Genomic DNA, 26,281 nt, shown 5'->3' with positions numbered 1-26,281 from the left:
ACAGATCAGTCACGTGGAATGGTTCCTTATCAAGTTTTCCCGAAGCTCTTTTCTTTTGCTAAAAATCAAAGCATCAATATTCATAATGCCAGAGCTGCAAATGAGATCAGTCAACCGTTTCATCTACCATTGTTTGCAGAAGCTTTTGATCAGTTACAATAGTTAGCCCTATGTCTGGAAAATCTACCACAGGACATTGAACAAGATCAATGGTCATATATTTGGGGATCGTTCTTGTACTCATCTCAGAAAGCATACAACCTGATTGGGAAATCCTCTTGTCAGAATAAGCACAAAGTCTTCTTTTAGTTGTTGATTAAAGATAGAATGAGCACAAGAAACATACTTAGAAGAAGGAGCTACAATCCTATAATTGTGTTCTGTGCTCCTTGTCTTGTGAACAAACTCTTGTCCATATCTTCATGCACTGTGAATTTGCTCAGTCCTGTTGGATGCTTTTGAACCTGTCAATTGACACTGATGAGGAACCATATGATGTGCTCTCCAATTTTAGACAGCAACTTCAACAACCTTTCTTCATGGATATTATCATTCTTATGAGTTGGATCGAAATGATCTGATTTTCAAAGGAATTGCACCCGAAGTTAATCTTTGCCGGAGGAGGTTTAAGAAAGAATTTGCTCCGGTTATTCTTCGAGCAAAAACGAGAGTCAGATTGACAATTCAATTATGGCTAGACTCCCTATTGTAACTTTTCTTATCTTTTTTTTGGTCTCTTTTCATGTTTCTTGAGACCTCTTTATACTTCTTGCCCTTTTAAATTAATACATATAATTAGTAGGGGCTTACCCCTCCTGTTTCAAAAAAAAATAAGAGTGACATGTCATCGAAAGAGGTTTGAGTAGATGAATGAAACAGGGTCTCCCAATGCAGAGTTTCATTTTGTGGTTTCATAGGCTGGACATACCATTTAATTGCGAGGCATGTGACTGAACATAATGAGATGAAATGAGACTCTTTAGTACCCGATGCTAGTTTTATCAAGTTTCATAGTCTTGGAAATAGTGTATACAGAGTTTTATCTTGACAAAACTCATTCCCTCTCTCTCTCTTCATAATTAGCATGCCATGTCATTAAAATTGCTGATGTGTTGCATCATTAAATGAGAATGAAACTTCTATGAAATCTTCACTTGGAATAGCTTTATATGAGGATCTTGGTTTGAATAAGACTCGAAGCACATCGGTTGTTCAACCCCCAGAAATCACTCATGTCATGATCATATCCTAGAGCCATTAATTTCAAAAGTAATTGAGAAAAATTCCAAAGTTCAAGATTCAACTCATCACATCCAACAATATTTCTAGAGAAAAATAACTTACTCCCTAGAGCTGCCATGGGTACCCTTTCCATTCTCCAAATCCACTCTCATGCGTTATCTTTGGTGAAAAATAACACAAATATTGGAAATAGTGAAAATTAAAAAAAAGAAATGATTTCAAAAGAGAATTAAAACGTTCCAGTATACATGCATCCATGTTCTACATACACACAAAAGTTTGTCACGTATTGCATCCAAAAATCTTCATTTTTAATATTTAACGGCAATAAGTTTGAATTTGAGATTTGTGTGTATATAGACCACAGATGCATTTACACTTGGCCAAAGTTTTTTCTTAATTTTTTTGTGAGGAGAAAAATCTTTGATATGCTTTTAAATAATGTTACATTTCCAATGTTTATGCAATTTTCATCAATGGTTCACTATTTATAGCTGTTTTGGTAAGTATTGTTATATTCATTAGAGCAACTCCAGCAATAGCCCGCAAAACAAAGCTCTCAAAGGTTTTTTAGGGGCCACAAAAATATCAACTCCAGCAGTAGCCCCCATAGACCCCATAGAGAGCTCCCTAGAAACCCCAAAGAATGGATTGTGGAGGGGGAAATTTGGAGGCCTCCCAAGAATGGGGAGCCTAGTAGAGGGCCTGCTGGAGTGCATTTTTTAATTACTCCCTTCATCCCAAATTGTAGGTCGCTTTAGTATTTCTACATTCATAGATTTACTATGTATCTTGACATAATATATATCTAGGTGCATAGCAAAAATTATATGAACCTAGAAATGACAAAATAACCTACAATTTGAAAAAGAGGGGTAGTCCGATAAACTTGGAGTAGGAGGCTGTTAAGAGGGTATGTTGGAGTTGCTCTTAGTTGTTGGGGGGGGGGGGGAGAGTATCCTTGTTGTTCCATAAAGGATGGTGATTGTGGCAACGTGGTGTGCGAAGATTAAGCTGTTCCTTGCCGAATTCATGTACAACATTTTATTCTTTTTTTAATTTACTCCCTCTATCTTTTTTTGCGAGTACAGGCGCAGACGCTCACATACATGCATGCATCCTCAACCCTATAAATACTCGCACACAATCCTAACCTATGAACACCTCCAAGAGACTAAGCCAGCACATCCTTGAGATACGAAATCACAGACCGAGCCAGCACATTCTCGAGATTGAGGAAGTCACCGTAGGCGCTCGCTGTTGACAGGCACGTCGCTTCTTGGAATAAATCCAGGAAAATACGAGCACACATGCCGTGTCAAGTACTCGAACCCAGGTTGGCAGGTTCCACCACATGAACCTTACTAGATGATCTATGCTCAGTTCATCCCTTTATTTTATATTGATAAATATATTTCACCTTACTACAATGATCAAGAAAAAGGATCCTACATAGGATCCAATTAATCACATCATTATATACTCCTCATTAGTGAAATGATTTTTCACGAGAGCTCTTTGGTATTTACGTCATCATATGTATGCACCAGTTATTCTCATAGAGGAGCTACTCAGGGGGGAAATAATACACTGTTTGCTTTTTTGGTAACGCGGTTGTGCGGCACAAGAGAACTGAGCACACACTTCGGCCAGGCAAGCATCCTCAACTAATAGCATAAAGAAAGGAAATATAATAACATGAAACCAACTATAGTTCCAAACAAATAATTAGTATATTGTAGCATAAAGAAGGGGCATATAATTATATGAGATCTACTATAGTTCCAAACAATTTTCTCATGACGCTTTTGTTCAAAAAGACATGAGTGGGATTTATGTGATGGAATTAAATATGGTGCAATGCCCATAAAGATCACATGTTAAATTTTCAAAAGCTCTTAATTATTAGATGTACATTGTTGCATAAAATATTATCGAAGACAAGTTTGAACTTAAACACATGTACATGATTAGAAAACCAGAAATATGACTTTTAAAAAATCTGAGCAAACATAGATATACCAAGAGAAAAACAAATCAAAATAAAGTTTTCATACATGTAAGAGTAGACATCATATTTTAATAAGCACTAACTAGAATTCTTAAACTAATCAGCGTTCCTATATAGATCGACCTAATCTAAACTATTATAATACAAGCTATAACTATCACAAAGAGATAGGGCAACCATAAACATCTGGCCAAATTTAATACATGTGTACCAATAGTAGTCTGACTGCTAATAAACTTCTATGCTTGCACATATAGAAGTACTCAGCTTTAATATGACTATATCTGTACCTTATAAGAGCATGGCTAAGAGTATCAAATGATTTCTAGATGCTTTCTTTGTGTTTCTCATGGTATTTCCAATTGAACATGGAATTTTTCTTCGAGCTATATCTTTTTTCTGTGATTCTTCTTTCATCAAGGCACAACATCAATTCACGGTATTAGTATGTGTATTTGATCATAGCCCTTCACTTCACATCAACAATACCATATTCATTATGACAATATAGTATCAGGGTTGTTTGGTTCTGAACCTAACCACCTTGCGTGTTCTAGGGTTGGAACGAGTCATCAATCATATTCTCCTGTAGAGACAAGTTAAAGCATTACATTAAAACTTGAAACTAAGAGTAGTGAGACTAGATACTAGACTAATCTTGATGAAAAAAGAGGGACAATATTTTGACTGATGAGCTCTACATAAGGGTTTATTTAATGGACATACATACACACACAAGCAAATACTGATTTACAAAAAGTAGAAACTTGAAACTAAGAGTTCTTTTGAAACTCATGTGGTAGGCCGACATACTACAAGAGATAAAATGACTTGAAGTACTCCAAGTTTCATAACATACAAAAGGTTACACATGAGCAAAGAGAATTAATAAAATATGGATGTTCGGAATTTCTATAGTTTAGTAACTCAATCAATAGTAGAGATGAGTCTAGGTTTGATCTATTTTGGAGTGAGTTTAGATTCATTTAGTTAACATTAAAATAAATTTCTGAAAGAATATGCCTTATTTGTTTGACCTAGATGCTCATATCAATCCTTTGTTGTCATTGCTAACACTATGATGTTCTATATGGTGTTTTTCTTTTTTATTTATTTATTTTATTTTTACTTGAAGGAAAAATTGATTTAGATGCTACTTTCGTGTGCAGAAAAGCTTGTGCACATCCTAAAAAGAAAATACTTATGAGCAAGCTTATGCAAATATATAGTTGAAAGAATGTTAAATTGTATTGCAAGTGTATGTAATTTAATTTAAAACTTTAGATCCTTTGGGTTCTACTTCACAAACTGGGTGGAACTTTGCCAATTTTTTAGTTGAGAAGATGTATTCGTAGCTTGGGGTTTTCAATCAGATGTTTGGGCATTTAGTACCGCTTAGACATGAATATGCTTAGACAGGGAGAATATTGATAAATCATTGAGCACCTATAAAAAAAGTCAATCTCTTAAATGCAAATAGGTGCTTACATAACTTCAGTTACCTATTTTTTAGTCTTTAAACAGCATGTGCAAACTTAAATATCTTATTCTCTTTGGAAGCACCTAGTGTATACCAATAATAAAAGGAGAAAATTCATTCTATGCCATCAAAACTTATACTCATCTCTTACATGCCATCCAAAATATAGTGATCCTTTCCTGCCATTGAATTTTGATTTTTTATCCCTTATACGCCACTAATGTTAGTCTCTGTTAAATTCCACCGTGCATCTGCACGACGTGCCTATTCGATTTGAGTTCAGGCCTCGCGGCCCGCGCCGTGTCCCTTTGTTCTTTTTTTTCTCTTGCAAAATACAGTACAAACACAAACACACACGCACACTCAACTTTTATGAATAAAACACGCAATCCTACCTCTATGAGCATCTCCGAGAGACTGAGCTGGTAGATTCTCGAGATTGACGAAGTAGCCACTGCCGTCTCGCTGTCGACGGGCACGTTGCCTACCACTGAAAGTATATAAGCAATTAGATCCTAAAATAAATCTAGGAAAATACGAGTACACGTGCCAAGTGGAGGATTCAAACACGAGTAGGCAGGTTCACCACATGGAATCTTACCAGTTGAGTTCAAAATCAAAATACAATGGCAATGAAGGAATCGTTATAGTTTGGATGGTACAGAAGGAATGGTTATAAGTTTCATTGGTATATAAGGAATTTTTCAAATAGATTTTTTAGCTAATCACTTAACGCATGGATTGGATGTACCGCGACACGAAGGGGGAGTCGAGAACAACTTCTATGTTACCATCCATTACAGTGTTACCGTGTTACCAAATTCAAAACGCATGTCTATATTGATTGAAAAATTCCAACAAAATATATGAATGGATAGCTCATGTCATCTTCTACCATCATGCAAACTTTGTGATGCAACGGAAACTTGTACAAGATGCAACGGGAAAAAAAAGAAAATTACACATGAACATTGCCGGGTACGAGTCCGTGAAGAATAGTTGCAAGTAGCACTATCCAAGTGCATATTTCACTTTTTTGTTGCATCTTGTACAAGATTCGGTAGCATCTCAAACTTTGCATGGTGGTAAAAGATGACATGAGCTATCCATTCATATTTTTTTGTTGGAATTTTTCAATCAATGCAGACATGCATTTTGAATTTGATAACACTGTAACATCTTAATGGTGTAACATAGGAGTTGTTCTCGGGGTGGGTCAGCAGCGCCCAAACCGTACTAGGCCATGCTATTCATATGGTCGATACTTCGTTCGGTGACATTTGGGGCGTGGAATTCCGCTTTCTTGCTAGAGAAACAGCGTGAACCAAAGTCCGTGCCACGATCAGCTATGGGCTATGCCTGCTCCTCGGCCCCCTGTCGAATCACGGTGAGCTCAGCTGAGCTACCGTTGAAAGCTCGCCGCACCTGAAAGCGACGGCACAACGGCGGCTGAGCTCAGGTAGTAGAAGTGTAGAACTGACCCATCCGGCCATCTCCGTCACCAACTCACCATTTTCCTCGATCGTCCCCACTCCCCATCGTCACTGAACGCAAGCAGGTGTATCGGAAATGGCTCAGCTTTGCAAGAATTTTTTAGCGACATGACAAATTTTGGGTCTGCGTGGCATTGCAACAGATAAAAAGTTCAGCAAGAGATACAAATCAGTCTAGCATGAAGTAAGGCATTTTTCTGCATTAAAAAAAGCCTTATTTTATGTCTACAATGGTACTAGTATGGTACTACACTGCTGCGGAGTACTCGTGTTGCAGCCTTGCAGATCATATAAAACCTTCCTCTGAAGCTATCTGTTTCTCTGTTCTTGTACGTCGTCTTGTTTTCTTTTTTTTTTTCAAAGGCTAAGTTCACATCACCAACATCGTTGAATCCAGTCCCAACTAATCCGTTCTTGCTTAGCCACACCAAGCCCAGTGTCGCTGGAGCCTGGAGGTAGAAGAAGGCAAGGCCAGGATCAAGACGAAGGCGGTGATGCAGCCAAGCTTCGCGCACCTCTGTCTCCTCCTCCTCGTCTTCCTCCTAGTCTGGCCTTGTTCCCCGCAGGAGCAAGAGCACGACGGCGACGGCGCCCTCCACGAGAGCTTCCTCCGCTGCGTCGCGAGCCTCTCGCCGGCCACCACCGACCCGTCCCGGCTCGTCCATGCGCCGTCGGAGGCCTCCTACCCTTCCCTGCTCAACGCCACCATCCAGAACCTCCGCTTCGCCTCGCCGCGTACGCCGCGCCCGGCGCTGCTCCTCACCCCGGCGACCGTCGCCGATGCGCGTGCCTGCGTCGCCTGCTGCCGGCGCCACGGGCTCACGGTCCGCGTCCGAAGCGGCGGCCACGACTACGAGGGCCTCTCCTACCGCTCGGTCCCGCCCCGCGCCGCGGGCGCCCGCCCCTTCGCTGTCGTCGACGTCGCCGCGCTCGGCGGCGTCCGCGTCGATGCGGCGCGGCGCGAGGCGCGTGTCGGCCCGGGCGCCACGCTCGGGGAGCTCTACTACGCCGTGGCGCGCGACAGCGGCGGGTCCCTCGGGTTCCCCGCCGGGATCTGCCCCACGGTCTGCGTCGGGGGACACGTCAGCGGCGGCGGGTTCGGGCCCATGATGCGGAAGCACGGCCTCGCCGCCGACAACGTGGTGGACGCCGAGGTGGTGGACGCCGAGGGTAGGCTCCTGGACCGCGCGGCCATGGGCGAGGGCCTCTTCTGGGCGCTCCGCGGCGGCGGCGGCGGGAGCTTCGGCGTCGTGGTCTCCTGGACGGTGCGGCTCGTCCCCGTGCCGCCCGTCGTGTCCACCTTCAACGTCCGCCGCCTCCTCCGGCGCGGAGACCGGCGGCAAGCCGAATCCACCGTGCGCCTCCTGACCAAATGGCAGCGCGTGGCGCACGCGCTCCCCGACGACCTGTTCGTGAAGGCGGCGATTGAACCCAAGCTCGACGCCCCCGGCGAGCGGCGCCCACTGGTGACCTTCAAGTCGCTGTTCCTCGGCAACTGCAGCAGCATGGTCGCCGAGATGAGCACCCATCTCCCCGAGCTCGGCGTAACGCCCAGCGACTGCCGCGACATGAGCTGGATCCAATCCATGCTCTACTTCTACGGCTACACCGACGGGCAACCCGCCGAGGTGCTCCTCGACCGGACCCTGCAGCCCAAGGAGTACTACAAGGTCAAGCTGGACTACCTGACCTCCCCGATCCCGGCCGCCGGCTTGAGGGGCCTGCTCGCGAGGATCGTCGAGGACGGGGGCGGTTCGATCGACATCGACCCGCAGGGCGGCGCGATGGGCGCGACGCCGGAGTCCGCAACACCGTACGCGCATCGGCGAGGGTACCTGTACAACGTGCAGTACTTCGTCAAGTGGCACGGCGGCGCCGGCGGCGAGGAGGAGGAGGGGCACCTGGGGTGGGTGAGAGGGGTGCACGGGTTCATGGCGCCGTACGTGAGCTCGGGGCCGAGAGCGGCGTACGTGAACTTCAGGGACCTGGACCTGGGAATGAATGTGGAGGGGGAGACGAGCTACGAGAAGGCCAGGGCGTGGGGGGAGGTGTACTTCAGGGGAAACTTCAGGAGGCTGGCCATGGTGAAGGCCGAGGTGGATCCCGAGCAGGTGTTCTGGAGCGAGCAGAGCATCCCTCCCCTGTTTGTGGAGAGGCAGAGTGAGAGTGGGCTTGTTTCGGACACCTGATTGTTCGGATGCATTGAGCTTCTGTTCTTGGATGCTGGATGTACTGTTTTTTAACTAAATACTGTATATAGTGTATTGAATGACATCACATGATGTATCGGCAGGGCAATTTCTGAATTTTGCTCTTTTCCCTCTTGCTTGTTCAGTTATTTCGGATCATTGCTTAGTTTCAGCATTTCAGTGTGGCAATTTCTGTGCAGTGGAGGTTGACAAGGAATGGTGCAGTGGTGCAACAGAGAGTGAGAGACCACCATTTCTGTCACAACAACGAGGAATGTGGGGCAGCCGGACAAGGGGCCAAATGGCTCTCTCGCTTCGAGGTGGCTTTGCCCCGATGGACATGACGTCCTGACCTGTTTGTTTGAGGCAAGTGGCGAGGGGCGGCGGAGCCGAGTGGCCGCCGCCGCAGCGAACCGTCGCAGCATACCAAAGCTGGCTGCGCTTCTTTATTAACCTACTCATTTAGTGCGAAGTAACGGAGCAAAAACCAGCGGCGCAGCGACCACACCCAAAGCCCACAGCTTTCCTCCCCCTCCCCTCCTCCCCGGCGCGGCGGCGCCACCCAGCAAGCCACCAGACTTAGCTCCCACCACCACCGTCCCGGCATGGCGGCGCTGTCCCGCGCGGCCTCCTCCGCGATCCGGCGCCCGCTGCCGAGGCTGCAGCTGCAGGCGAGGGCGATGGCGTCGTCGCTGTTCGGCCACGTCGAGCCGGCGCCCAAGGACCCCATCCTCGGCGTCACCGAGGCCTTCCTCGCCGACCCCTCGCCCGACAAGGTCAACGTCGGCGTCGTAAGTCCTCTCATCCCCTCTCCGCGACCGCGATCGACGAATCTTGCTTTTGCTTGCTTGCTTTGCTTGTCCGAGGTTCCTGATTGAATGGGGCCGGCGCTTTTTGCCGCAGGGCGCCTACCGGGACGACAACGGCCAGCCCGTCGTGCTCGACTGCGTGCGCGAGGCCGAGCGCCGGATCGCCGGCAACCTCAACATGTCAGTGAGATCTCCCCCTCCTCCATCCGCCTGTCTTTCTTCTTGCCTTTTTCCCCCATTTTTTCCGCTATCTCGTGAAAACGACAGTTTTGGAGCTACGCGGCGTGTTTCTTTCCGGACGGACTTTCTCTACGATCCAGCTCATGGCTTAGCATTACCCAGTTTCTTCAAGCTTACTACTAGGACACCGATTTGGCTTTCTCTTAGGAGTTTGGATTCCGGAGCACAACAGTTGCTTCCTTACTACAATCGTGAAATTGATTTGTTCATCCAACACATGTTGCTACCGATTCGTAGCCGAACAGGATGCCATCGGTTCTGATCACTGCCCTGTTATTGATTCAGTTCAATTTTTGAAACAGGGAGTACCTTCCAATGGGAGGTAGTATAAAGATGATCGAAGAATCGCTGAAGCTGGCGTACGGAGAGGACTCTGAGTTCATCAAAGATAAGAGGATCGCTGCAGTGCAGGCGCTTTCGGGCACTGGTGCCTGCCGGCTCTTTGCTGATTTTCAGAAGCGTTTCTTGCCGGATTCGCAGATCTACATACCTACACCAACGTGGTCCAAGTGAGTTGGCATCTTGCTGTGACACCGATTGAAATTTTGTTTACTTCTCAGGAAAAAGGAGTGAAACTGAGCTATGGAGATTAGTGCACTGTATTGCTATTTGTTTGAGAGAGAGTTAGTCTCATTGTAATTCTGGCTGCTGTGGCAGCCATCCTGGATTTTTCACTGAATTACCTTTTGCCTGTCAGTATTATTTATAAATCACTGTAGCTAACTTCAATCTGTGAACTTCTCCAGCCATCACAATATTTGGAGGGATGCTCAAGTGCCACAGAAGACATTCACATACTACCATCCAGAGTCGAGAGGGCTTGATTTTTCAGGATTGATGAATGATATCAAGGTGATTCATTTCTTTAGCATTTTTATATGTTCAATATTGTTTCTTTTGACTCCTTTATTTGCTCCTTCCTTCATCGACCATTTTACAGATTTCATTATTAGATCTCGTGGCTAAGAAGCTACCAACTTAGCTTCTCTTGTTTATTTTGTCGCAGTCTTGCCTCTCTAATTGAGATCTCTTATGTGCATTTATAGTTCTTTTGGCACACAAATACCTAGTCACTTGAAACTTGGAAATTGGAACCCAGAGAGAGAAACTATTTTCTGCCCAGTGGCTCTGGCCTGCTGACAATTTGTCTGAAATTCCATTTGTTTATGTTTTCTCTGTCATATGCAGAATGCTCCAGATGGTTCATTCTTTTTGCTCCATGCATGTGCTCATAACCCTACTGGTGTAGATCCTACAGAGGAACAATGGAGAGAAATATCGCATCAGTTCAAGGTAAGGGGAACGCAAAAGTATCAGACAACAGTATTTCCTGTACTCAGCGACAACTGTCAACTTCAATTTTGTTCCTCTATAGGTGAAGAAACATTTTCCATTCTTTGACATGGCTTACCAAGGGTTTGCCAGCGGTGATCCAGAGAGAGATGCCAAGGCAATCCGAATTTTCCTTGAAGATGGACACCAAATTGGATGTGCTCAGTCATATGCAAAGAACATGGGGCTTTATGGACAGAGAGCAGGATGCCTCAGGTATTCAGTTGACCAATGCCTAGCTATTGTTTTACATATAGCGTTGTCACCTGCATTACTTCGTAGTATTATGACGTGCATGCTTTTGTGAAATGAAGTATGGTCACGGGCCACTTTTGAGAATTTTGTTTTTGAAAGGAAGCTTTTGAGAAAAATAGCTGTTGGTTTTCTCAAGATATAGTGCATTCAGAGAGGGGGGAGGGGGCGTCTGCTTGGATAATATTGAATAAAATTATGTGGTCCATTGTTTAAACTTTTGGTCCAATAGTGACTATAGTCTTATCACTTTTTTTAGACAATGGTAGTATAACTCAGACCTCTGCATCGACTAGGGATGCACGACCAGTTCTGATCAATACAATGATTTGTGTTTGTTAACAATACGCAGTATTTTGTGTGAGGATGAGATGCAAGCAGTTGCTGTCAAGAGCCAGCTGCAACAGATTGCAAGACCAATGTACAGCAACCCACCTGTTCATGGTGCACTGGTTGTTTCTATAATCCTCAATGATCCAGAGCTGAAGAGTTTATGGTTAAAAGAGGTCAAGGTAAACTGTGAAACCTACGCATCTACTTAAGTTCTTGAATGTCTAAATTCTTAAATCTATTGTAAGTAAATAAAGAAAGATTTGCATTAACAAGCAATTTTAATCACCAGGGTATGGCTGATCGTATCATTGGAATGCGGAAGGCACTTAAGGAAAATCTTGAAAACCTAGGTTCACCTTTGTCGTGGGAGCACATTACTAATCAGGTAAATACAATTCTGAATATAGTTGTAGATATTGTTAGAGTAATTCAGTGACAGGTAAAAACAATTCTGAATATAGTTGTAGATATTGTTAGAGTAATTCAGTGACATGTATGCTCTACCAGTTTACGACAGTGACATCTGTATTATTAGAGGTTGTTTGGGTTGTATCTTAATGTTTTTGGAGTACGGTTCAGCACAGGGTTTGGATTAGTAAATCATTTACAAATACTAGGATTGTTGAGCTGGCTCACCTTGGCACAGACAGTTGGGAATGGAGAATGACACAGAACCCCTAACGTTGTGGCTGATATGTTTTTTCCTTTTGCAAAGGCATCAAGTGTCACTAGTTTTGGCTTCTTTTGTAGTTAATTCTTTGAACGTACAGTCTAAAATACACCTTCTCAATCATTGATTTTTTGGTGATATGCTAGCAGGTATTTGTAAGAATCAAATTTCTAGTGACATGCATATTAGTGCTCAAAATTTTATAAATGTTGGGTGCATGCATTCTAGGCAACAAATAAGTAGAATGGAAGGACTGTATCCAAAATTTTGAAGTTGCAAACTAAGAGCCAATGACATCAGCCAATTATAAGTATACAGAGTTACCAACCCAGACCAATCGCCTGTGGTTCTGAATTGCTTATATCGTCAACTGGATAGGAATGCTCAACAACTTAGATCTCTGTCATGTTTTTGTCTGCTACTGCATTTTATTTCAGTGTTGTTTCTTTTGAGGTCAGACTCCACGTGCAATGTTACCTTTAGTTATTTGGTGGATTTGTATGTGGATAAAGGGTATGTATCTTTGTACAGATTGGAATGTTCTGCTACAGTGGGATGACACCTGAACAAGTTGACCGTTTGACAGATGAATATCATATTTATATGACCCGCAATGGGAGGATAAGGTATGACACTTCTCGATTTTTTATAACGTTGATGCAATGCTGTATCTCTTTATACCTTCTGGAGGATGGAGAAAATAAGTTATCTTAATTCATTCGTGTACCTATTTCAGCATGGCTGGTGTGACGACAGGAAATGTTTCGTACTTGGCAAATGCTATTCATGAGGTTACCAAAGCAAATTGAGTATCGTCCTACTACCCTCATCAGCCAACGAAATGAGGCTTCCAAGCAGCTTTTTTGGTTCCTGACATATTAACATTATCATTCTCGAGAATAAGTTGAGCCTGTTGGGGCTGTCCAACGGAGAATTTCACAAGAATGAGAACCATAGAGTTCGATCTGATTTTGTTCATTTCTTTTCCTTTTATCCATCTTCTCATGACAATTCTTAAACTAGCTGCAAATGGCTGTAGCATGATTTAAGGTGTTAATAAAATAAAAGCGGTGGAATTGAGAACTATGGGTTTTCTTTCGTTCAGCTTGATACCATAGGATGGGACCATCCTGTCCCGGTGTTTCAGCTACTTTGGTTGGGGCGTTTCAGCTAGTCAGCTACTTTGGTTGCGAAAGGCTTGCCCTAAGCATTTTTGTAATTTGTATTCTACTCGTAATTGCTATACTAATCAGCTGGTAAATTATATTCTAGCCGATGTTGTGGTGACTTCTGAGCGAGGATTTTGACCCCACCAATTTGATCCATTACAAGTGGTGCTTTTCGTTGCCCTTTTGTGAAAGGGAAAGGTTAATGGCTCGCCCAGAAAGTCTGGATCTCTTATTCAGAGAGCTACAGCAAGCAGCTAATGATCCAGCTCTCTTGTTCAGAGAACTAGAAGCTGCTAATGACCAAATTCTTCGGCTAAAACATTTAAATTAGCTTCGGTTAGGTGCGCCAGGCCCGGCCAGCAATACAGTTATCAGTTATCACGGTAAAAGTGTTGAGAGAGATAAGATCTCCATGAATATTTCGAACAAGTCACGGAAAAAATCGGCGACCAGCATTAGGTGCAGCAGAAGGAAAGCAAAACTAGAGGCTAAATATACAGATTTGAACTGGATGGATCATGCGACAAAATGACCATGATGATCTCCCCAGTTCCAAGTTCAAAATGGTCTCTAAGGTGCAGCAGCCCCCAGCAAACTCTTTCCATTTCTTAAGTAGAACTACATCCAGGATATACATGTTTTGTACAATTTTATCAGTCTTGTATCTTCCTTTTTCTCCCACAAGACCTACAGCAATAGCTGTCATCTGGGGCCAGACAGCTCAATTGGCTCTATTATGAAGGACGACGAGTCATGAGGATCCTCGTGCCTTATGGAGAAACTGTAAGTGCCCCCATAAGGAACAGGTTCCCTATGCAACTCAATGCTGCTCTCAGCCAGAGTGACGTTAGCTTCAAGAGCGTGTAGAACTTCGGACATCTTAGGCCGCAGGATAGGATTTGTCTGCGTACATTGGATGATCACGTCGACCGAACACTCTAGCTCAGCAACATCAAATGAATCCTTGAGATCCCTGTCAACCAGCTTATCCAGTTTCTTTTCCTCCTTCAGTTCTCTAACCTGGAGAGGAACATGGGTGTTAAATCTCTCCCACTTGGGAGCAAAATACAGTAAATTGTACCTAAATATGTGAATCGGAGTTTACCCAATCAAGAATCATGCCCTTCTGAGAGTGGGCATGTCCATTGCTCAAGGTTTTAGGACCAGTAATCAGCTCCAACAGGAGAATACCAAACCCATAAACATCAGTCTTTTCTGAGGACTGTCCAGTTGAGAGGTACTCAGGAGCAATATGCCCAATAGTGCCCCGAACTGCAGTAGTAACATGTGATTCTTGTCGGTCAAGAAGTTTTGCCAGTCCAAAATCCCCAACGATTGCTTCAAAACTTTCATCGAGCAATATGTTTGCAGCTTTGACATCCCTGTGAATGATCTTAGGATTGCATTGTTCATGAAGGTAGAGTAATCCCCTGGCAGCCCCAAGAGCAATCCGCATGCGTTTACTCCAATCAAGAGATGGTTTTCCATTACAGTAATCTGAAAATTGTAACTCGATATTAGAGCGAGAAAAGGCTACATAAGCATATAGGATAATATAACCGTGGCAAAGAACCAACCAAAACAAAGATTAAAAGCAAATATTTACAAGGAATGAGAAAGACTTGCACAGAATGAAAATACTAGACAGAAATAACAAACATTGAAATGTCGTCGACAGCCAGTTAAAAGTTACCTCTCAATCGGTCAGCAACACTGCCATTATGCATATATGGATATACAAGTAATCGTTCATTCGAGGTCATGCAAAACCCATACAAGCGCAAGAGATTCCTGTGCACAGCAAGACCAATCAACTCAACTTCTGTTTGAAATTGAACTTCACCGGTAACATCAGGATCTTTTAGTCTCTTCACTGCCACTAAAGTTTCATTTCTCAGACAGCCCTTATAAACAATACCAAAGCCTCCTTGACCTAATATATTCTTCGAATTAAAATTGTTCGTTGCACTTTGCAGGTCATGAAATGAGAAATGCTTCAGATGACCCAATTCAAACTCTAGATCTTGATCTACACAAACAAAAGAAAAAATTCATCAAATCATGCTTTTTCACCAGTAAGAGTGCATGTGGTTAGATAATTACCAGCAGAAGCAAAAGGCAAGCGCCATCTGCAGCAACTTAGCCAATACACGAACAACAAAACTAATATTGTGGAACAAGTGACGCTTAGAGAAATTGCCAGCGCTAATTGATGATGGTTCTTGGCCTTTTGCACCTGTCTAGACACCGTCCCTGCCATTAGCATTTACAGTTAAGTTCTAGCATCTAAGAGTAGAAATGTTAAAGATAGGGCATCTGGTAAAATAACTACCATTAGTCATTGCTGTAAGATCCGAACAACCATGTATAACGGATGAGTTGCAAAGGAATCGATTTCCTGCAAGACTGAGAAGCAAAGGAAAGAGTAACTTTATATGAAGTATCAAAACTATCAGAAAGAAAAGGTGCACGCTCAGTTTGAGCATAACCAATTGGACTATAATAAGAGAACTATAGTGTCAGAAAGAACATCATTGCAGCTGATCAAAGACTTTGGCTGAGCGAATGGAGCAAAATAGTACCCCCATTCATTTCGAAAACATACAGCCTATAGTTTTGTAATCTTCTTTTCACATACAAGGCACATGTGCAAATTTAATGACCTTTTCTCTCTTCTGCCCTCATTTGCCCTCCCTCCCTTCAATATCTTTTAATAAACAACCACAGTAACTATTCTATTTCCTATTCCTGAGAGATTCAAATCATGGATGCCATGGCCTCCTTAATCTAGGTGCTTGATCGAAATACACTTAAAAATATATTTGAGTAAGAGAATAGAAGCTTATTGTGCATATACTCCCAACACTTACCTGTAGTCATGTGCATAGATTTTTGGAACTGGGCCACTTAAATTGTTGAATGATAAGTCACTGAAACATATTTCCTTGTCAGTTTAAAGCCAATAGTTACAGAGGCGCAAAAGGAGAAACAAACAAGTTGGAAAGAAACATACAGGAATGTGAGGCCTGCAAGCTTTGCAACATCTACAGGGATCTGCCCAGACAAGTTATTCCTATCAAGGCGCCTGACAGATTGACAATGCAATAATCAATACAAAATACATGCTGGAAACTGAAGAAGCATTTTGATATCAACTCACAGATAATTTAGTCGAGTCAACTGCCCCAAAGAACTTGGGATATCACCAACAAACTCGTTGCTAGAAAGGTCAAGAGCATTCAGATTGGTCAGCTTCCCTATCTCTGGAGGAATATCACCTGATATTTTGTTGTTTTGTAGTGACCTGAAATAAATCGGCAAAGAAACTGAGATACTGAGCACAGATACTATCTCATTTTCACAAGGATGGGAGGTGAATTGGAAATCAGTGAAACCCTGCAGCAAGTTAGATACAAGTCCATAATCGATATGAGCAAGTACTGTCAGGTGATCATCAAATAGCTATTAGCTAAATGCCTAGCATTTTACGATAGGTGAACAATCTGGCATAATTTTAGAATTGGATGGCCATCCCACTAACCCAATCAGACAGTTCTGCTCTTGCTGTCTCATTCCAGAGATAATCACCAATCTAAGCAAATAGTGCTGCCAGACATTTTTAGAAACAAAACTTGTGAGGCAAAGGTTCTACATCCAACAGACCAACATTAGGCCGTGTTGCACAAGCACAACTATATACTATAAGCCCACGATGTGTGGTTAAATGGCCATAGTTGAAATTGTCACCCGGGTTGGGTTGGGGGGGGGGGGGGGGGGGGTTATTCAAACTGAATGATATCTTAGCATATTTATCATTCAAGCTAAAGGGGAAAAAACAATAAATCAACTTCTATTATGATATATTCAAAGCCAACTGTAATGTATTATGCGAAACTACACTTTGCAATTGCACAAATGAATCGGTCTGGATTAAGAAAAGTACCACACAGATAGGCAACCTTCTATAGAGTTAGGAGCTATAAGCCTATAAGACATAGCAGCGACGTGTTACACAAATGGTAGTGTGTTGAAGTGTTGAAGAATACATAAAAGGTTGAGGGAACCCAGATGAGAACTCTAGCCATCCTAACATTGTCAATGGTTAGAAAGTGGGCTCTATTTTGTTTCATATGATTCCAAAAAGATCTGATTACACGCAGAGCTACCTTATTGACAATAAAAGGGCAAAGGTGTCATCAGGAAAGGTTGTGGTTGTGGTGTCCATCGTCTCTTGTATAGTGAACTACTGTATCATATTTTATAAGTTGTTGTTGTCCTGGCCTCAGAGGGTTGAGGCCTTGAGGGTTCAGGCTTATAGGCAGTACATAAATCCTATTGTAGGATTTTCATCAACTTAATAATAAGCCAATAGGTTTTTTGTAATGTTCCTTGTATCGCCAATTAACAGCTCTGAAACTGACATGAGAGAGTGACACATCAGTTGCTCTGCTGTAGGACTAACTGACAAAGGAGTTGGGGAAACTTGACACTCTCGTTCCCTACTCACTGTTGCTATCCTATTTTCAACCACACCCATGAACCATGCAATTCTCAATCAAGCTCGGCTCGAAAACATGCCAATTTTACTGTGTCGCAAGATAGGCCGTGTTAGAGACGCTAAATGAAACGAAACAAGGAACAAAACGTGGGAGATAAGGTGAAAAACACCCTTACATTGTCTGCAGGTGGCTGAGGTTCCCGATGCTCGGCGACAGCGTCCCGGACAAGCCGTTGTTGGCCATCTGGCTGCAGCTCCATCGCGAGAGCAAAAAAAGAAGACCGTCACTCCTCCGCAACAAACAGAAGCAGCAATCCAACCCGACAGGAGAAACGGCGGGATCGGAGACGGGGTGGTTGGGGGGAGGGTTACTTCGCGGAGAGAGAGGTCACTCACAGCGAGACGACGAACTTGTCGGGGGAGCAGGCGACCATGGACCAGGTGCAGGGGTCGACGGAGTTGATGTCCCACAGCGCCATGACCCCCTTCTCGTCCCGCAGCCGGCTCTTCACCGCCATCAGCGCCGCCACTGCAGCACACAAGCGGAGACGCAGCATCAGGAACCGAGGAACCTCATCCCATCCCATCCCTCCCTCTAAGGTCAAGCAACCAAACCCTAAACCCCCAAAACCCCACCCCCGCACACACGCGCACGCACCTTCGTAGTTGAGCCCCTTGGGAGAGAGCGGCGGGTCCCCGGCGGCCGCCCAACCCGCAGCGGCCAGCAGCACCCACGCCGCCGCCGCCAGGGCCGCGGCGAAGGGAGTGGGGAGCCGGAGCCGCGGCGACGCCGCCGCCATGGCGAGCGCGGGTGGGGCGAGACTGACTGGGAAAGCGCAGCGCGAGCGGGGAAGGCGGCGGCGAGGGCGTGGCTGGCGTGGGTGGCCATGGTATATTACCCGGCCGTGGGCTGGGGGCTTGGGGGTTGGAAGCGTATCGAGCGCGGTGACGGAGTAGATTAGTGTAGGTTAATTAGGGCGGGGTTTAATTAAGGCGCGCGGGTGTGGGGTAGGGGGTGGGGATTTGGGACGTTGTTAATTAAGAGGGCGATTAGTGAGTGGGGGCACTGTCCGAGAGCGAGAGGGGAGTGGAGACGGGTGGCTGCGGAGGGAGGGTGGGGAATTGTGCCCGGTGTTTGGCGTCCGTCCCGGCCGGCCTCGATTCCCCTTCTTTTTTGTCGCCGCGGTTTTGTTTTTCTTGGGGTGTGCCGAGGAGAAGAGACGACTTGGCTGCAGCTGCAAGACAGATCCTCGAGATGGATGGATCATGGAAGGGGTGGCCAGGGAATTGGCGCTTCCGGTCTGCCAATTACGCCACCTGCTGCTCCTCCACCTGTTTGTTTGTTTGTTCATGCTTGTTTTTTTCCTTTTCTCTCCCCTTCTGAGCCCTGACACAGTTGTTGGTGTTTCTTCCAAATGCTGTTTTTTCTTAATAGGGTTTAGGGTTGGCTTTGGCCTCTATGGTCTGTTTTTCGTCCTTCCCCCTGACACAGGGTTGTAATTTATCTAGCACATTTTCTGTGGTCAATGGTTTGTTTTCTCTGGAAAAATCCAAATGTCTTTTCTTTTCCAAATAGCATGTAGCATGACTACCATTATATTGTAGCACGCCCTAAAATTAGCATAGGCACATAAACCATAGGAGCAATAGGTGCATTGGACAACATGAACCATAAGCACCATCCCGCGTTAGCTGGCTTGTACATCATTGTCATTAGGATTTAAAATTAGGGTTATCTGGCAAAAATTTTACAACCTCCGAACAAATTCTGAAAAATCACTGACGTAAGCTTCTCCCCTAACCCAAAGCTTCTTTCATTCTTTGTATTTGAGTTCACATATCTTTGTAGAAGAAACAATATCCTCAAACAACGTATCAATATCCTACACAACTAAGAGGGTGTTTGGCTCAGGGGAGCTAAACTTTAATCCTATCATATCGGATGTTTAGATTACTAATTAGAAGTATTAAATATAGTCTAATTATAAAACTAATTACACAGATGGAGGCTAATTCGTGAGACGAATCTATTAAGCCTAATTAGTCCATGATTTGATAATGTGGTGCTACAGTAACTATTTGCTAATGATGGATTAATTAAGCTTAATAGATTTATCTTGCAAATTAGCCTAGGGATTTTGCAATTAGTTTTATAATTAGCTCATGTTTAGTCCTCCTAATTCGATGTGATAGGGTTAAAGTTTAGCTCCTGGTATCCGGTCCCTAATTGTTTGCATCAGCAAAACTTGGAGTAGTTGTAGCGGATTAATTGCAGCGAGTAAATCGTCTTTAGAAGCTCGTATGCTTGACGTTTTGAATAAGTGAAGCATATGCTATGGTTCTCATGCATGCACATAATCTGTTCGACAAAACGCCAAGGCACCAACTTTACTTTGCTACGTGGTGGCTTTCCCTGCCCCTTCACGCTCAAAAGTACCATACGCCCAGCGACCAGCATCTTGGTGGGTTCCGGGGGATGCATTTTCCAAAAGATTAATAGAAAGGGGAGATTAAAAGTGCTAAGCCTGGTACGAATCCACAAGCCCCAAATAAGCTTCAGGTTATTTGAGCTTCCTAGCAGCTTATCAGCGTAAAAAGTCAGAAGCTCAAACAAACGGTAAATTTCTCGTACAGCTTTCGAAAAGTTAAAAACTCAAAAAAGTCGAGTTTATATGAAAAGATGAAAAACTCAGTTTTCCAAGTTTTTCGTAGCTTTTTGAGTCTAGAAAGCTAAATACATCTTCTAAAAGCTAGTGTTGATTTTTTAGGAAAAAAAATTCAGCAGCACCTTTTTTTTTAAAAAAGCTCAAAAGCAAAAACAGGCCTTACTCAACTGACGGAATCCATAGCTCCACGCCTCCACCTGCTTCACTTGGAAACCTGTCCTGCAGCACTGTTGATTTTTCAATCGCAACATCTCGTCGTGATAATTGACCATGGAAAGAACACTGAAAATTATGCACGGAGACAACGTATCAGATTCAAGTATCGACCAGTGTGAAATCAATAAACCTTCAAAGAGGAAAACAACTGCCTGCCTTTAGCAACTTGTAGGCTGATGACAGGTCAACTCCAAAAGCCGTTGAGACAGAAAACTGAGCAGGTGTATCACGGTGTCGGCGTCAGCGATAAAGCGAACAAGTGGCGGCTTGCTCAACCACGCTAACGAACAGAATCAATCGCCGGTGGACCACGCCCGTAGCCGACAGAACCCATTCGCCCTCACCTGTGCCTTTTATTCCCCCATTATAGCTTTGTTGGCTCTTCTGCTTTGCACTAGACACATGCCTATTTCATGATCTTTCCAAGACAGTTCATCCAGGGTCAGATCATCCATATCCATGTAACATAGAAAGGATTGGAAATTCATATTTAGGATGGCAATATCTTCTGATAAACCCCATTTGCAGGATGCCAGCGGAAATGATAGCAAACAATTGCACAATCCATGCTCAACCAGATTGAAATTGAAAATGAAACAATTTACGTGATTCCTGTAAAACAGGTTATATGCGAGTGGAGTTGGCGAGGCGAAGGATAAATGACATGATAATTACCATAACACAAGATAATTTTCCCATCAATAACATTTACAGAATTACATTGACTGACACCCAGGGATATGGAACACTTACAGGCGCACTACAACATTAACATTGGAGAAAGTAATACGATAGTAGAGATTGAATTCCTTCAAATGGCTTAACAATACACCTCCCCCTCCCCCTCTCCCACTACTTAGGCTAAATTGGATGAAGCATTAAAACAAGCAACAATGGCTGGCTGCGCGAAAGACACCACCTCCCATTATGCAACACATTGGCGCCAGCTCACGTTTGGCTTTCCAATAATGGTCAGATTCTACACCTTAAATGTGAGAACATGCAGGTTGCCCTTCGGCACATAGAAGCATAGGAAGTGCAAGGTAGAACACCGTACAACCTTCCCTATGGTCCAGTTGCGGGCAAGAAAGTGAGCCCAAGATGCCGCCTAGCATGGTCTGGGATCAACCTGTTGATGAGCTCCGGGGAAGCATTTGCTAGCTGCAAATTAACAGAAAAATGTTGGTATCTTCTATATACAGAAAAGCATCTGTTTTTTATTGTCAGCTAGGCAATTTGTCAACTGCACGCTGAAATTATCACTCCATCAAACACAACTACAATGGCACAACTGGTTTGCCTAGTTTCTCAAATAAAAAGCACATGACAAACATAATAAGGTGTATCAATCTTGAAACTACTTACCTCCTGTTTGAAGTTGAACAGTGGAGGAAATGGCCGTCCGTTTGGCAACCTTGCATGTGGTTCTCTCAACTCATCAAAGAATGGATGTGCACACGCTTCAAGCTGCAAGCATTGCAAGAATTAGCAATAAAATCAGCACAGAGGAGCAGCACGAGTGGTTAGGGATCTCAAACTTGATGCATTAAATCATTGTCCATTTGTCCTCTTAAAAAAACTCAGCATACAGATACCTTTTCAAGTTCAATAATTATCATTTTCTAATCGAAGGGGAGGATGTTCACAGCATAGGATTTAACACTTGGCAGTCAATTCCAATAGGTGAAAAACTCACAGAGAAGTCTTTCATTTTGGATGGTATAAAGTGAAACATTGTCTTCCCACTAAGAAGGTCGGTTCCAAAACTCATGAGATAGTATGGAAAAAAAATTATAAAGGTGACATCATATCCAATCATCAGTACTAGCTTTATACACATAAATTGAGATGATCGGAACATTTAACAGCTAATTAGAAAGTGATGGGACGAACATGACCAACCAACTAGGAAGAAACAATTAATGTCATTACTAATGTTGGCAATCATTGATAGGTAGATGGCTCCTTTAGTTGACTAGAATCAGTCAAGAGGGGGGAGGGGAACTCACAGCAGTGCATCGTAGATTTGGTGAATACTGGAGCAGACGTGAAGCAAGATCTATAGCTTCTGGAGGCATCCGCTTGTGGAAAATCTGAAACAGGAAAGGTATTTCAGTTTTAGTTTTCCAATGGCTAGATAATGTTGTATAATACTCCCTCCGTTCTTTTTTATTTGATGTTGCTTAGCTCAAATTTGAGCTAACCTCATATAAATCAGAACAGAGGGAGTATTACCGTTCCCCATCTCTCTCTTTTCTCTCTGTAAGTACCTCTGAACAACCTGTATATATTGCTTTTATATCTTTTAAATTGAAGCGCTGTGGGGAACTCCCCCACATTTTTTCTTCAGAAAAAATTGACAAACAAATTTTCACATACCTTGTGCCATGGATGAGCTTTGATCTGAGGAAATCTAAATTCAGTGTAGTTCGGATTCATGCATCGGATTTCCTCACGTGTTGGAGTACCAAGAACCTGCCATCAAAGCAAATTCATTCGATGCATGGAATTTTTTTATTAAAAAAAACACTACTGAGTACATTTCTTTAGAACTAATAGAACGACAAAGTACCTTTATTATCTCAACAAGCTGATCCACAGCACTTTCACCAGGGAAGAGAGGCTGATAGAATAATTTTAACAGAAAGATGCTTAGTTCTAAGTTTGCTGCTCAGATGGATACATAACAATAGGCAGATCTGTGGGAAAGCTGGGAACAGGAACTAACCTGGCCAAGCAGCAGCTCAGCGAGAACACATCCAGCTGACCAGATATCAATTGATGTTGTGTACTCAGTCGCCCCAAATATGAGCTCTGGAGCACGGTAATAACGTGAGCATATATATGATATGTTTGCTTCACCTTTGACCTGATCAGATTGTGATTTAAAATATGGAAAATGAGTACAGAATATAGTTGCGTGTATATAGAAGCTTGAAAAACTACAAAATGGCTTGCATTAAATCAGCAGTAAAAGACAAGGCGATTCAGGTGTGAGTGTGATGCTGGATTAATCTCTCATCCCTTAATATGCCACTCAAGCACTTGCTTAAGTTTGAGTCCAGACACATCCTCAAAGGCAAGGATTTCATTATCCAGTAGTTTACAAGGAATTTTCTCTAAAACCTAGCATCCTAAGTTTGAGAATCAATAGAAACTTTCAATAACAAAAGGAAGCTACTTTACCACCAAAAGATGCATGCAAATCAAACTGATGAGTAACATCTTTAAAACAATACAGGATAACTCTGATCTAATTAGCTGTAGAAAAGCTACAAGCCTGCATATTGCATTTGCTTACCAACATTTTGGCGCTCCCAAAATCACATATCTTCACTTGGTGAGTCAGAGGATCAACCTATAAAACCAATGAAGTGAATATCATCTTAATTAAGAATTAAGATGCTGTGAGACCAAATTCAAAAGTATGGAAAGGACATACCAAAAGATTCTGAGGTTTCACATCCCTGTGGCAAACACCTGGTACAGTGTGAATATAGGCTAAACCCCGAAATATCTGCATAAAAAGACCAAGGAAAACTAAAATCACATCCAAACTATTGTAGATTTATCAAGAAAGAGCAGTAAACATTCCAAAAGAATATAGGTGACTTTCTTACCTGGTACGTGTATAACTTGACATATATAAGCGGCATCCTCTGGTTCATATTGCTGTAATGCTTCAACACACGATATAGTGACTCGGGAACGAACTCCATCACCAAGTTAAGGAAAAGTTCATCTCTGCTTGTGGTAGAGAAGAAGCAATGCTTCAAGGAGACAACATTGCAGTGATCCATGGATCGCATGATTTGCAGCTCCCTATTCTTGTAACGCTTGTCCTGTAAAACCTTCTTAATTGCAACAGTCTCACCAGTCTCCAGACATTTAGCCTACCATCCATGCAACAAAAAATGCAATCAGGGCAATTACAAACAACTCAGGAAGCGGTATGCACCAAAGCAACCAGCACTATACCTGGAAGACGATTCCGAATGATCCAGTTCCCACAACTCTCTCTGCCATGTAGCTGATAGTCTAAGAAGCACAAAAGCATACAGCCCAAGTTAGGAAAGAGATCATTGTGTGCATAGAGTTCAATAATGCCCTGTGACTTCTGGGTTTGCTAAAAATTACCCTTTTAGGCTCTCCATTCTTGCCTCCAATGGTTGTTGAGATTATGTGACCAGTGACTGGATCGCCCCCTTCAATCATAGAACCAGCATGCTGTAACGAAGTAAAATCCATAAGAAAAGGCATCATATAGCCGAACACCAATGGTCACAAAGCAGTGGAACTGCTGAATCGCAGCCTGGCTGGCCTTGCACAAACTGGGCTTGCTTGAAATGGAAAGTCCACCGTTCATGAAAGCCTTATCCACACAACAAAACTAGAATCCCAACAGGACAAAACATTCAACGTAAGCGTCCTATGTGCTAATCGCGCTACGCCTTTGCCACAAGAGCTAGATTAACTGTTGTAATCATCTAAAAAAAAAAGGGAATTAGCTAGTCTGATTCCCCCGTTTGGAACACCTAAGTCATGATTACCTAGTATACAGCAGTATACAGGAGCAAACACTTGCAAAGGTGGCCCAGGGCGGCATGCCAAGCCAACCGGTCTGGCTGAAGCAGGGGGCTAGAAGCTTGCATAGCGCGCACGCAAAGACCAGACCAAAGGAAGGCAGCGCATCTCCTCCCCTGGCAAGCAACGCTATGCTCCTCCACCTCCAACTACCTGATCCCCAGAGAAATCGCGCGCGGGGGATGTGGGGACGCGACCACCCCTAGCCTCGCGGCGCCCGGCGCAGATCTACGCGCGGATCGAACGCGGGAACAGCCAAACAGCGAGAGGAAAAAAAATGGAACGCAGGCTCAGAGAGATCCGTGGGGGAGGCCGGCGCGACCGCTCCGGGTCGCCGGAACCACGCGCCCTCGGCGGAGGAAAATCGGCTCACCTTGGCGTCAGCGGTGGCGGGCGCTGCCGCTGCTGCGCCGGCGGCGGCGGGGCGCGGCTGGTCCACCTGCATCGGGTCCGCGGCGCCGGCGGCGTGGGCCCCACCCGGCAGAGCGGCCATGTGGAGGGTGGGGCTGCGGGCGGAGACGACGCGGAAATGGACCTCCCCTCTCTCTCTCCTCTGTCCTCTCTCTCTCTCTCTCTCTACCCTCTCTCTCTCCTCGGTGAGGAGGTTGGGGGAGGGAGGGCGGCTTGGCTAGCGAGGCAGCGCCATGAGACCCGCCCCTCGCCTTTTTTTCCCAACATGTTTTTTATTCCCGTCCTCCGCCACCCACTACGCTGCTACGGGAAGGAGGCATTTTTCCGGACAAGGACGGGCACTTTACGTGAATACCGCGCCGGTGTTGACGTCTCTGTGCAACTTTTACAATTGTGTCCCTGGATGGACGTATTTGTGATTCCGAGGACTACGAGGTGGAAGAATGGGGTTTGGTAGTGGGGGGTGGGGGACATGGTCAATGTGTCAGTCTGGCTCTCCCTTGCTCCCCTGTCTCTCTCTCTTGGGCTGGTGGGGCCAAGCCGGTCTTGAAAAAAAAAAGACGGACAGTCCCAACCATGATGTCTGCGGGTGATTTCTAGACGAGAGAGAATAATAAAATATGAACGTAAACACTACCACCTCGTATCTTCCAAGATAAGTAAATTGATTATTTCTTGCATGCTCA

At 44.0% G+C, this 26,281-nt stretch overlaps 4 protein-coding genes across 4 annotated transcripts; 2 read left to right on the top strand and 2 right to left on the bottom strand.

Moving 5' to 3' along the window:
- The first annotated feature begins 6,649 nt into the window (after positions 1 to 6,649).
- Positions 6,650 to 8,574, top strand: LOC101760722 (berberine bridge enzyme-like 13). Its single transcript, XM_022827379.1, has one exon. The coding sequence runs from the start codon at positions 6,721 to 6,723 to the stop codon at positions 8,413 to 8,415; it is 1,695 nt and encodes a 564-aa protein (XP_022683114.1). The 5' UTR covers positions 6,650 to 6,720; the 3' UTR covers positions 8,416 to 8,574.
- Positions 8,575 to 8,758: 184 nt separating this feature from the next.
- Positions 8,759 to 13,308, top strand: LOC101760319 (aspartate aminotransferase, mitochondrial). The gene is made up of 10 exons (XM_004951294.4): positions 8,759 to 9,206; positions 9,319 to 9,404; positions 9,767 to 9,973; positions 10,211 to 10,316; positions 10,653 to 10,757; positions 10,840 to 11,012; positions 11,401 to 11,560; positions 11,671 to 11,766; positions 12,583 to 12,677; positions 12,788 to 13,308. The coding sequence occupies exons 1-10, from the start codon at positions 9,021 to 9,023 to the stop codon at positions 12,858 to 12,860; spliced, it is 1,287 nt and encodes a 428-aa protein (XP_004951351.1). The 5' UTR covers positions 8,759 to 9,020; the 3' UTR covers positions 12,861 to 13,308.
- Positions 13,309 to 13,612: 304 nt separating this feature from the next.
- Positions 13,613 to 18,674, bottom strand: LOC101759899 (probable LRR receptor-like serine/threonine-protein kinase At5g45780). Its single transcript, XM_004951293.4, has 11 exons — positions 18,377 to 18,674; positions 18,115 to 18,247; positions 17,895 to 17,966; positions 16,381 to 16,524; positions 16,234 to 16,305; positions 16,091 to 16,150; positions 15,553 to 15,626; positions 15,324 to 15,473; positions 14,914 to 15,249; positions 14,326 to 14,717; positions 13,613 to 14,240 (listed from the first exon to the last, which is right to left on the bottom strand). The coding sequence occupies exons 1-11, from the start codon at positions 18,516 to 18,518 to the stop codon at positions 13,923 to 13,925; spliced, it is 1,893 nt and encodes a 630-aa protein (XP_004951350.1). The 5' UTR covers positions 18,519 to 18,674; the 3' UTR covers positions 13,613 to 13,922.
- A 2,576-nt stretch (positions 18,675 to 21,250) lies between these two features.
- LOC101759495 (shaggy-related protein kinase eta) lies at positions 21,251 to 25,859 on the bottom strand. The gene is made up of 12 exons (XM_004951292.3): positions 25,558 to 25,859; positions 24,738 to 24,827; positions 24,579 to 24,638; positions 24,221 to 24,493; positions 24,043 to 24,117; positions 23,902 to 23,958; positions 23,329 to 23,469; positions 23,173 to 23,223; positions 22,980 to 23,075; positions 22,610 to 22,693; positions 21,966 to 22,067; positions 21,251 to 21,761 (listed from the first exon to the last, which is right to left on the bottom strand). The coding sequence occupies exons 1-12, from the start codon at positions 25,675 to 25,677 to the stop codon at positions 21,666 to 21,668; spliced, it is 1,245 nt and encodes a 414-aa protein (XP_004951349.1). The 5' UTR covers positions 25,678 to 25,859; the 3' UTR covers positions 21,251 to 21,665.
- Between the last annotated feature and the right edge of the window lie 422 nt (positions 25,860 to 26,281).

This window comes from Setaria italica, chromosome I (genome assembly GCF_000263155.2).
Source record: "Setaria italica strain Yugu1 chromosome I, Setaria_italica_v2.0, whole genome shotgun sequence".
NCBI classification, from domain to species: Eukaryota; Viridiplantae; Streptophyta; class Magnoliopsida; order Poales; family Poaceae; genus Setaria; species Setaria italica.
This window is presented reverse-complemented; position numbering and strand designations above follow the sequence as displayed.